The sequence below is a fragment of the Chrysemys picta genome, chromosome 7, assembly GCF_011386835.1.
Source record: "Chrysemys picta bellii isolate R12L10 chromosome 7, ASM1138683v2, whole genome shotgun sequence".
NCBI lineage: Eukaryota > Metazoa > Chordata > Testudines > Emydidae > Chrysemys > Chrysemys picta.
The window spans coordinates 30,889,607-30,901,167 of record NC_088797.1 but is presented as its reverse complement, the minus strand read 5'-3'; the positions used below and the strand labels follow the sequence as shown (position 1 = coordinate 30,901,167).

The window sequence follows — 11,561 nt, the reverse complement described above, 5'->3', positions numbered from 1 at the left end:
GCACCCACCCTCTGTGCTCTCCTGCTGACCCTTCCTTTCCCCCCAGGAACTGCGGGAACGGGTCTTGCGGGGCAAGTACCGGATCCCCTTCTACATGTCCACGGACTGTGAGAACCTGCTGAAGAAATTCCTCATTCTCAACCCTAGCAAGAGAGGCACTTTAGAGGTGATTGGAGGGCAAGGGGGTCCTGCCAGCGCATCCCAGCAGTGTCTCCTGTGCTACAGTTGGCTGTTCCCACTGCGCTAGTTGGGGTGTTCCCAGACTAGGCACAGGCCCGGGGGGGGTCTGGCTTGATACCGGAGCTGGGAGCTGTTGTATGCCCTCAGCGCTGTGGGCCTCCTCTGTGGGGAGCAGTTTGTGGAGAGGGTGGGAGGGCCTGGCAAAGGCGGGAGTTCCTGCTGCCAGGCCCACCCCACCCCACCCCGCTCTGGAACAGAGCACTCTGATCTCTCTGTAGTGCCCCTTCCCCAGCCTGGAGCTAGCACAGGGGCAAAGGCCCCGCCGAAGGCTGCACTCGGGGCCCACTGCCTGGTGGCTCCAAGGGGAGCCTCTCTCGTTCCGGGGGCATGACAGCTTGCCTCCCCCCACCCCCCAAACTGGCTGTGGAGAGAGCAGACAAGCCAGCGGTGCTGCCTGTGCCTAGGCAGAATGGGGCGGGGGCAATGCTCAGACATGGCCTAGGAGCCTGCCTGCCTCCCTCAGTGCTCCTCCCCTCTGCAGCAACAGCAGCTGCCCCCCATCAAACCAATGGGCCCAGCCAACCCAGCATCCCCTCCCCCCCCATCAAACCAATGGACCCATCCAAGCCAGCATTCCCCCCTCCCCAATCAAACCAATGGGCCAAGCCAGCCCAGCATTCACCTCTGTCACCAGGCCAATGGGACCAGTACCTGCCACTCTGGGTCAGGCCCATGGGGCCCAGCCAGCTCAGTATATCCCTCCCTCTTAGGGTGACCAGACAGCAAATGTGAAAGATCAGGATGGGGGTGGGGGGTAATAGGAGCCTATATAAGAAAAATACCCAAAAATCGGGACTGTCCCTATAAAATCGGGACATCTGGTCACCCTACACCCTCTCCTTCCCCATGGGCCCAGCCAGCTCACTATATCTGCCCACCCTCTCCACAGTGGATCAGACACATGGGCCCCAGCCAGCCTGGCATCCCCCCAGTCCCTGCCACTCTGGGTCAGACCCATGGGCCCGTGCAGTCCAGTATCCCTCCCCTCCCCACCCCCTAATCAGACCCATTGGCCCCTCTGGCCTAGGATCCTCTCTCCAGCACTGGCCTGTACCTTGATGCTCCTGAGGAAGGCCCAAATCCCTCTCAGTGCTGGGCCCATTGGGTGCCTGACGCACTTGGGGGGAGGCGGGTTCCTTCAATGGCTGCACAACGGGGGTCGAGGTGAATGTTGCATCCCCGGGTGTCCTCTGCCCATCCCTTTGTTGACTCCCCCTCTCCACTGCAGCAAATCATGAAAGACCGCTGGATGAATGTGGGGCATGAGGACGACGAGCTGAAGCCCTATGTGGAGCCCCTCCCTGACTACAAGGACCCACGGCGGACAGGTACGGCACCGGAGCGTCCGGGGGCATGGCAGCTTGGGCCCCCCCGAACTGGCTGTGGAGAGAGCAGACAAGCCAGCGGTGCTGCCTGTGCCTAGGCCTCAATGCTCCCCATCCCCGCCCTGTGTACACGGCTCCCCCTCTGCAGTGGGGCGAGAGATAATGGAGAGGTGCAAGACGCTCTGCTGGAGAGGCAGTGGGGGCTCGTGACTAGAGGGAGCTGAGAATCCAGATGCCTGTGTTCAGCTCTGGGAGTGGAGTGGGGGCTGAGAGCCAGGATTCCTGGGTTCAGTCCCAGCTCTGTCACAGAGGCTGTTCTCCACTGTACCTGTTTGACCCCTGCTCAGTGTCGTCACCCCCCAGTACCTGCTGCTAGGGGGCAGTTGGTGCCAGCAGGTGCTTTGAGCCTTGTCATGGGAAGCACTGAGCTACTCAGTGCCAGCTGGGAGCTAGAACAAGCCAGGCCAAACACCTGGGCCTGCTCCCTCCCTAGCTGCCCATCACCCGGACACACCTCCCAGATGGGGCACCTTAGTGGGGACCTACGCCGTCAGTCACCCGGTGCTGTGCACAGTTGGACTGGGGCTGTGGGCTACCTCGGCGCCAGGGCACCCATCTCCCCCTGTGCTCAGCAGCAGGTGCCCCCCTGTGCCAGGCAGGGTGTGGGGCTGTGTCTAGGGGACTCCTCACCATGGCATGTTTGTTTCTCCACAGAGCTGATGATCTCCATGGGGTACACGCGGGAGGAGATCCAGGAGTCGCTGATAGGGCAGAAGTATAACGAGGTCATGGCCACGTACCTGCTGCTGGGATACAAGAACTCAGAGGTGGGTGCTGTGGGGAGGTGGGCTCCAGTAGCAATCACACGGCTCTGTCAGCTGCTCCCCTGCCATCCCAGCCCTGGGCTCTCTCCTCCCCCCAACCCCTCAATCTTAACCCACAGCCTCGGACTCTGGTAGGGGCTGTTTTCTAACACCCTTGTGATTCCACAATGATCTTTCTGGGCAGCGATTGGATTGAGCCCCTGGAACTGGCCATCCCAGTGGTGGCAGGCTTTTGGCAGTGAAGGCTGGTGCAGTACCCTATGCCCTGCCCAGCTCCCTGCCATTCCCTGGAGCTCTCTGGAAACCCCAGCCTGTCTCCTGTTCTTCCAGCTGGACAACGACAACATCACGCTGAAGCCGAGGCCTCAGGCCGAGCTGGCCAACAGTAGCGCCCCCTCCCCCTCGCACAAGGTACAACGCAGCGTCTCGGCCAACCCCAAGCAACGGCGCTTCAGCGACCAGGGTAAGTGGCCCCCCCAGGCAGCGCCCCACTGGCCACCCTGGAGCCTCTGAGCCGGGGCAAACAGGAAAGCTGATCGTTAGTCTGGCAGTTATCTCTACGGGATGGGTCTAGTGGTTACAGCGGGGAAGGGTGGGAGTCTCCTGGTTTCTATTCCCAGCTCTGCTGTGGACTAGCAATGTGACCCAAGGCAGCCCTTTTGATGGTGAATGGTGCGGCTGATGCTGTGAGCTCTGCTAGTGGGAAGGGCTAGAGAAAGGGGGTCCTGCTCTCGGCCATGGCTGGCAGCGGTTTCCCTCAGATCTGCAGTCTCTCTCCCTGGTCTCCTCCCTCAGGCCATGGTCCCAGGGATCCCAGGGCCGTGTGACAGCACAGCCCCCTTTCAGCAGCAGGGGCCGCCCTTCGGGGGCTGGAATCCATCAGCAAGCAGGAACACCAAGCTGCTCTAGTCTCCTGGCATGGAGATGTCCAGGGCAGCCAGCCTGGCCCCTGTGGTGATGGGGGCGAGCCAGAGCCTAGTGGGGCGGGTAGCAGTGGAGGGGGATGGTTCCCAGCCGCGTAGTGGTGCTGGGTGGGGGCACTGAAGCAGAACTTGAGGCCCCTGGCTGGGTGGTAGTGGCAGGGGGTTGGGGGACAGTACTGAGGTGGGATGGTTCCTGGCCAGCCTGGGTGGTGGTGGGGACATGGGGGACTCATGGCCCCTGGCTGGCCAGACAGCAGCAGCGGTGGGTGGGGTCCATCTGGCGCTGCCCATGCTCAGCCCGCAGGCCTGTCGCTGTCATTACAGTCCCTGCCATCCCCACCTCCACTTCATACTCCAAGAAGACCCAGAGCAACAACGCGGAGAACAAGCGCCCCGAGGAGGAGCGTGAGGCTGGGCGCAAGGCCAGCAGCACCGTCAAAGTGCCCGCCAGCCCGCTGACTGGGCTCGAGAGGAAGAAGAGCACACCCACCCCATCCACGGTCAGGACTCCTGCATCGTGTTCCTGGCTCTGGGAAGGGAGGGGGGCCTAGTGGGTGGGAGGAGCTGGGAGCCAGGACTCCTGGGTTCTATTCCTAGCTTGATTGCAGACTTGCTCTGTGAAGTTGAGTGAGTCACTTCACCTCTGTGCCTCAGTTTCCCCCTGTGCAGGATGGGCCTGGGATGAGGTGAGGGGCAGCAGGTGTCAGATGCCCCCATTCACTCCATGTCTGTCCCCCCACAGAACAGTGTCCTCTCCACCAGCACCAACCGGAGCCGGAATTCCCCCATGCTGGAGCGGACCGGTTTGGGCCAGAACTCCATACAGAATGGCAAGGACAGGTAGGGCTCCCCGGGCAGTCCCGGGTAGGAGGCTAGATGGGGGCCATCCCATCCCTGGGAGCCTTGGAGTGCCACACTGGGAGTCCGCCAGGGCGTCTGTCTCCCATCTGTGCCACGCTGGGGCCTGGGGGCTCGGCAACACCACGATCTTCTCTGCGTGGTGCCCCACTTCAGGGAGCGCACTGCATCCCAGGGCTGAGGAGGAGTGGAGGGGGCTTCCTGCCTGGGCAGCAGGGGCCCTGGCACGGCAACGCGGAAGCTGGCAGCTCTCCCCTTCCAGTGGCCAAGGGAGCTGACTTGCTGCTCCCTGGGGACTGCTGCTCATTTTGCCACCATCGCAGATGTAGCAAGCGTGGAAGGGGCATTTGGCAAGGGGGTCATGCCACGCCCCCATCCCAGGGTTTGGATCACACCATTCTGCCCTCTGCGCGGTCAGCTGGGGAAGTCCTAGGCCAGTACCCTACCCATTCCCACAGCCTCTGGGCTCTGTGTGCCCGGCTCCGCGTGCCCCTCTCCCCTCCCCGCGCCTGCTGACTGGGCTCTGCGTGTCCAGCTCTTCTTCCCCCCCCCCCCCCCCCCCCCCGTGCCAGGACATTGTGCATCCCACTGTCCCACTCCCCCAGTGCCAGGTGACTGGGCTCTGTGCATCCCGCTGTTGACCCCCCGCCCCCCCCAGTGCCAGGTGACTGGGCTCTGCGCATCCCGCTGTTCCCCTCCAGGGCCAGGTGACTGGGCTCTTGGTGCCTGACTGCTTCTAGACCCCACTGAGCTCAGACTGAGGAGCAGCAAAAGGTTCCCCATCTGGAGCATGGCACCCCCATTCCTTCCCATTGCTGCTGCTCCATCTCCGCTCCCATTCATTGTGCACCCAGCATCCCCCACTGCTGCAGGACCCCAGTTGGGGGAGAGGCTCCGTGCCCACCTGCACCCCACTGCCCATCTCCTTTATTTTACCCCTCACCTTCATCAGCACCCGCCCCTTGCCCATTCTGCATCTGAGTGTGTGTCCCTCCCCCCCTACCCCCCATATACACATATACTGGGCTGTATATTGTATATTTTGCTCCCTGATCTGTCTCTGCCAACATGGGACTGTATCTCTAGGGCAGCACAGGGGGGCTGGGGATTTTTCTTCCTCAGTGGGCTTAGGTCTTCCTGAAAAGTTGTAAGGCTATAAATCGGGGTGCCCCTACCCCCAAATCTCTGTAGGGAATGTGGCAAGGAGGCCATAGCAGGGCTAAGGGACTGAGCTATTGAGGCCTTTCTTTTCTAGAGGGCATCGGCTCCAGTCCAGCCACAGGGCAGGGGACTGACTGGTTCAGGGTGGTGGGGAGTGGGATCTGGTGCCTTTCCCCTTTAGGGGGCACTGGCTCCACTCAGGCCCCAGGGCAGGAACTGCCAGCTGGCTCATGGGCTGGGGCTTTCCTCTCCACAGAGCGAGAGTCATTCCCTGATCCTGGGGCCAGCAAAGCTTGGCTCTCGGGCTGGTGGCTAGTGGGCCAAATGCAGCTGATGCTACTTGGCCCCATGGCTGTGCAAGAGAACAATCCAGCCACCCCTCAGGTCCCAGCACTGTGGAGGAGGGTGGGTGGGAGAGCTCTATAGACCCTGAGAGCAGGTGTAGCTCTGGATACAGCCTCATGTCCCCTCCCCCTCCCCTCCCTTTAAATCTGTGCTTCTCCCCTGCTTTTGTTTCCTAGTTTAACCACTCCGGGGTCCAGGGCTTCCACGGCTTCCGCTTCCGCCGCCGTGGGCTCCGCACGCCCGCGCCAGCACCAGAAATCCATGTCTGCCTCCGTGCACCCCAACAAGCCCACGCTGCCCCCCACTGAAAATAATTGTGAGGCCCAGAGACCCAGGCAAGTAGGCAGGCAGGGTGCCCCCTAGTGTCTGCTCCTCACCCACTTCCTGCGCACCCCTCCCTGGGCCACCGGGCCTGCAAGTGAGTGAGCAAGAGGATGCTGGGCCATGGGGGCCCAGCAGATGTGGCAACCCCCATCTTTGTCCATGGTGGGTGGCACCAGGTGATCCCTGCAGCCAGCGCTGCCCAGGGACCCACCCAGCCACTCAGGGAGGGGATGGCTAATCCCATGATCCCCCTGAGGCCAGAACTGGTGGAAGCCTGTGCAGGGCTGGAGTCTCAGCCCTGGGTTAATGTTCCCTCCATATAGCTCCTGCTAGCCACTCCCTAGGGTCCCCCACACACTAGCTCACTGCACCCCAGCTGATCTGTGGGCTCCAGCCACAAGGGGAGCCTGAGGGGTCAGCTGCTGGAGATAACCATCTGCTGCACATCTAGCTGGCAGGGGACGGCCCCCTCTGAAGCCTCGTGGAACCAGAGATGGAGGCCCTGGGACAACTGGCCTCCGTGGCACCTCCACTCCTGCATGCGAGAGTGCCCTATCTCCCCTCTGCTTCCGGGCCCTAAGGAGCCGCGCTGCGCAGGGAGGGGCCAGGGTGGGGGGCAGGATCTTGACTGACGTGGCTTTTGTAGCTGCCTGTGCCTACTACACTTAATATTGATACTAAGCGTATGTCAACACAGCAATTAAACACCCGCGGCTGGCCTGTGTCAGCTGACTCAGGCTGCAGGGCTGTAAAACAGCAGCGTAGACGTCCAGGCTCAGGTTCCAGAGCCCTGCAAGCCCGAGTCAGCTGACACAGGCCAGCCGCGGGTGTTTAGACTGGGTGCTGTGTAGACTGGCTGGCTTGGGGTCCAGGGAATGGGATATGGGATCATTCCCCTCCCATGGGAACCAGCTCTGATCTGGCCCAGAGTGGGGGGAACTGGCTTGCTTAGGGGTATGGGGAGTGGGGTACAGGTCCATTCCTTTCCAGGGGGCACCAGGTCTGATCTGGCCCCAGGTTACCCCACCAGCAGTCTCTTGGATCCATCTGGTCCCCAGAGGAGGAGGTGCCCAGTGTCTGGTTGGCACCAGATGGCACCTGTGTCAGGATGTGAGTGGATGCTGGCAATCAATGCCCCCTGCAGACTGGAAGCCCGGGGGGGTAGGCATGCCTACCAGCACTGCCCCCTGACTGGATCTCTGCCCCCACCACAGCACTGCCCCCCAGAGGGTCCCAGGGGCTTCACCTTCTGCCCACAACATCAGCAGTGCCATCCCAGAACGCACCAACTTCCCACGGGGCATCTCCAGCCGCAGTACCTTCCACGCCGGGCAGCTCCGGCAGGTCCGGGACCAGCAGAACCTCCCCTACAACGTACCACCTGCCTCACCCTCTGGGAACAGCCAGGGACGCCGGGGTGCCTCCGGCAGCATCTTCAGCAAGTTCACCTCCAAGTTTGTGCGCAGGTGAGAGCGGGGGGGCCTGCATGTGTCTGTGTCATGCAGGGGGGGGAGGGAGGTGTTTTGCTGCGGTTGGCTCACCTGCTCCTAGAATACCTGCATCCCCAGGCCAGGGAAAGGCACCGAGCATCCTGGGCTGGCAGGCAGCAGTGAGCCCCCTGCGCAGCCCTGGCAAGGGCACTTGAGAGCAAGCTGTGTACTGTATTGTGCTGTGCCAGGCACTGGGCTTGGCACCCCTGGGCTCCCAGCTGGCTCATCGCCCTTCTGCGCTGTCGTCTGCTGCTGTCTGTGTTGTGCAGCTCTGATCTGGCTTAGGCTGCCCTCGGCATCTGTGTAAAGTCCTGTATCGCAAAACCACCATGTGCCCATGGCAGGGGGCTCCAGGGTGGAGGGGCACTGCAGAGCTGTGTTTGGGGGGGCAGGGCCGGGATAATGGGGGTTGCTGGTTGGAGTTGAGGGGCACTTGCAGAGCTGTGGGAGGAGCCCTGGGCTGAGACAGCAGGGGGGTGTGAATCAGGTTTGAGGGGCACCAGCAGAACTGGAGGGTAGGGCAAAAAGCAGGGGGTACAGAAGTGGGAAAGGAGCCTTTACTGGCAGTGGGCATAAAGTGGGGCACGTTGCCAGTACAAGGGGGCACTTTGAATAGATGCCGAGTGAAGGGAAGAAATGTCTCTAGGGCCAGCAGCTGGGCGAGCTGCCCCTGAGCACAGGACCACGCTGGAGATTGGGCTGGGATGGCCCAGGGCCTGTTGGTGCAGGGGAGTGTCTTCTAACCCCTGCCCCAGGGCTGCCAGGCTCCCCAGAACCCACAGGGCAGCTGTAAGGCTGCTGCTGGGGTCAATGGAGACCACAAAGACTGGGGGCTTGTGTACTGCCTGGAGTTGGTATGTTCTAGTGGGTTAGAGCGTGGGGGAGGGGACTGGGAGCCAGGACTCTGAGGTTCTATTCCCAGCTCAGGGAGAGGAAGAGGTGGCGTCTTGGGTGACTCTCTGCTGTGTCTGTGTGGCAGATTCCCCCCTGTGAAATGGGGCTGATTTCTGGGGGGAATTTGGTCAAGTGCTCTGAGCTTCACATCTGGGCAGGCCTGTCCTCAAGCCCAGCCTCTACCCTGATCCCTTCTGCTGTCGCTCGCTGGGGCGAGGGTTGGCTGCTTCCAGGAACCCGGGAGAGGAGCCATGGGTCCCCAGACACCAACATTCCCCTTCGTGGTGGCAGCTCCCCCGCTCCTTCTGCTTAGGCACTAACCCCCACTCCACCCAGCACAAGCTGCTTGCTTCTGTTCCCTGCTCTGGGAGGGAAGTGGGGTCCAGTGGGTTGGGGGGGCGGGGCTGGGGGTCAGGACTCCTGGATTCTACTCCCAGCTCTGGGGGGAGGGGAACCTAGTGGTTAGGTATGGCTGAAAGTCTTGTGCCGTGGGTGGGTGTGTAGGGGTGGTGCTGCCCTGCCCTGTGGTGTGGCACCATCTCATCCTCATGGCTCTCCTTTCCCCATGGGCCGGGGTCTCGCAGTGATGCACCCAACGTTCTCCCTTCTCTTCTCTGTTTGTGTTTTTGTAGAAATGTGTCTTTCAGGTTTGCCAGAAGGTAGGCGTCTCTCTGGATTTGTCCTGTCCGTCCCGTACTAACCCCGTCCCACCCCGTCTGCTGGGGGTCTGGGCTGGTGCCCTGACAGCAGCTTAAAGGGACAATGGGCTTATCTCCCCGCCTGGCATCGCCCCCTCTTGCCTAGTGAGCTGGCTAGAATCCCCTCCCCTGAGGGCAGCCTGCTCAGGAGGGGTCACCACTGTGGGCATGCGCCCCTACACCTGGCTCTGAGTCTTCCAATTCCCCCTGCATTCATGGGGCTGGGGGAAGAGTCCCTGCCATCTCAGTCATAGCCTACCATGGGTGGCAGGGTGGCATGGCACGGGGCCTGATAGGCTGCACTGTCCTTTTAAGGGGGCCCTGCCTCTCCCTGGTGAGCAGTGCTGGAGCTCTGATCTCTAACCGGACCCAGACTAACCCTCTCCCCGTGCATGTGGCACTAGGAGCGGGGCTTCGTGGGGTGCTCGCCAAGCCTGCTAACCTGCTGGGAATATGCTCTAGGGGGGCTGCCAGGGTGCCCCAGGGCTGCTTCAAGGGGCGCTTGGCTGCTCTTGAAGCTGCACCCCCTCCATGCTTCATTCTCAGATCCGCAGGGTTGGCAGGGTCCCCCCTACTGCAGCTGGCAAACATGGCCAGGCTCTTCACCAGCCAAGCCACCCGCCTGTGGCCTGGGCTGTCACCATTCCCCATGAGGAGAGCCTGGCGTGGGGCCTCCGCCTTGGCCCCACAAGGGAACGAGCTCCTCCCCACCTCACGGTGGTCGCTCCCATGAGAAAATAGAAAGGATAGGCCCTGGGGGCAGCATCAGACCAGTGGGCAGAGCAGAGGGAGCTAGGAGTCAGGACTCCTGGCAGAGCTCTGGGGGCAGGGCTGGAATAGCAGGGAGCTGTGGGTCAGGATTGGGGGGCAGAGCTGGGGCAGTGGATGTGGGGGGGGCTGTGGGTCAGGATGGAAGGGCACAAGCAAACTGGGGCAGTGGGTGGCTCGGGATGAAGGGGCCCAGGCAGGACTGGGGCAGAGCCCTGGACTCTAGCTTCTCTTGGCCCTGAGAGTATGAGGAGGAGGCGGCTGCGCTGTGCTGCATGGCTCCCTGCATGACTGTGCACCCGTAACCACCCTGTAACCAGCAAAGGGAGCCAGCCAGGCAGTGCGGGCTGTGCCAAGCGGATGGGCTTCAGGCTGCTGTGCTGGGGCGAGAGTTGGGATTTGGCCGTGGATTTACGTTCTGTCTGCCCCCGCCACTCCTGTGCCCCCTTCTGTGCCATTTCCTCGCTAGCTGTCAGAGCTGGGATCAGGGCCCTGGCACTGTTTGTGCCCTAGGCTGGGTGTCGTCCTAGGGATCCCTCCCCCAAGGAGAAGCAGAAGATGGCTGAGGCAGGGATTAGGTGGCTGCTCTGACCCCTGGCCCTGGCCATGCGGGGACGTCCATCCCCTGGGACTTGTGCTGCTGTCAGCTGGTCCCCGGGTGCCAGGGACTGGGCTTGCGCTGGGCCGTGGTGCCCTGGGTGAGAGTGGGCATGAGGCAGTGTGGGCTGGGGGCCCTCCTCAGGGGAAGCGAGGGCGGAAGGGTGGGGCAGTGGTGAAACGGGGAGCAGTGCTGATGCCCCTAGTGGGGCAGGGTGGTTGGTGCAAGGCAGGACTCGGGCTGCCTTAGCAGGGCTTGGCACAGATCAGGGTTCCGGGGTTCTGCTTCCTGCATGCAGGGTGGGAGTTGAATGGAAAGTGGGGGGGGGTTCCCCCAACCCAGTCCCCCTTCACCCCCACCCCAGCCTGGCTGCTGGCTGGAGCCTGCCCCTCTCCCTGCTCCTGGGAGGCTGTGTCCTTGGCCCAGGGGCTGTGCAGCAGCTGGGCTCGGAGGACAGTGATCAGCAGCATCATGTGACAGAGGGGGGCACCCCAAAAGGCCACGGAGAAGGGGGTCTCTAGTCAGCTCTCCTCCAAGCACATCTGGGGAGAAAGGAGCGGGGGGGTTGGTAGTGTCCTGGCTCTGAGCTGGTTCTGCCCCTTCATTATTGGGAACAGCAGGTGCCAAACCTGTCCCTGCCCCCGGATCTGCTTCTGAATAGACTCTGGCTCCGGGGGACGAGGGGGCCTAGTGGGTTAGAGCAGGAGGTGTTGGGAGCCAGGACTCCTGGGTTCTATCCCCAGCTCCAGGAGGGGTTGAGGGGCTGAAAGCTGGGATTCCTGGGTTCTGTCCCTAGCTCCAGCAGGAGCATGTGGGGAGCTGGGAGCCAGGACTCCTGGGTTCTATCCTCCTGGGCTCTGTTCTCAGGTCCATAACTCACTGTGCCATTCTCAAACTGGCCCGATCTCTGCAGTGCAGGGGGTGGGCGCTGCCAGTGAATGCCTGGTACTCATGCCAGCCTGGCCCAGTCCCTGCCTGGGGACAGGAGGTGAGCACTGCTGCCAAGTGGCAGCTTGTCCTGGGGCTGCTGAATACAACACCCTGCTCCAGGCTTACCCCCAGCATGGCCTGAGCTCCTTTCTTCCCTGAGGGGAGAGGAGGCAATGGCATTCG

The 11,561-nt window shown here is 62.2% G+C and overlaps 1 protein-coding gene across 15 annotated transcripts in view; it reads left to right on the top strand.

Annotated features, from left to right (window-relative positions):
• MARK2 (microtubule affinity regulating kinase 2) overlaps positions 1-11,561 on the top strand; it is a 105,706-nt gene that overhangs the window by 90,256 nt on the left and 3,889 nt on the right. For 6 of the 15 annotated variants that reach the window (XM_065552987.1, XM_065552986.1, XM_005305560.5 and 3 more), the window contains exons 9-16: positions 47-166; positions 1,469-1,568; positions 2,280-2,392; positions 2,720-2,852; positions 3,637-3,812; positions 4,055-4,152; positions 5,853-6,011; positions 7,215-7,466. In XM_065552987.1, coding sequence (XP_065409059.1) covers positions 47-166; positions 1,469-1,568; positions 2,280-2,392; positions 2,720-2,852; positions 3,637-3,812; positions 4,055-4,152; positions 5,853-6,011; positions 7,215-7,466 — 1,151 coding nt within the window. Of the gene's footprint in view, positions 1-46; positions 167-1,468; positions 1,569-2,279; positions 2,393-2,719; positions 2,853-3,636; positions 3,813-4,054; positions 4,153-5,852; positions 6,012-7,214; positions 7,467-9,016; positions 9,044-11,561 lie in introns of all 15 variants that reach the window. The other 9 variants (XM_065552985.1, XM_005305557.5, XM_008179668.4 and 6 more) reach the window with 3 other exon arrangements.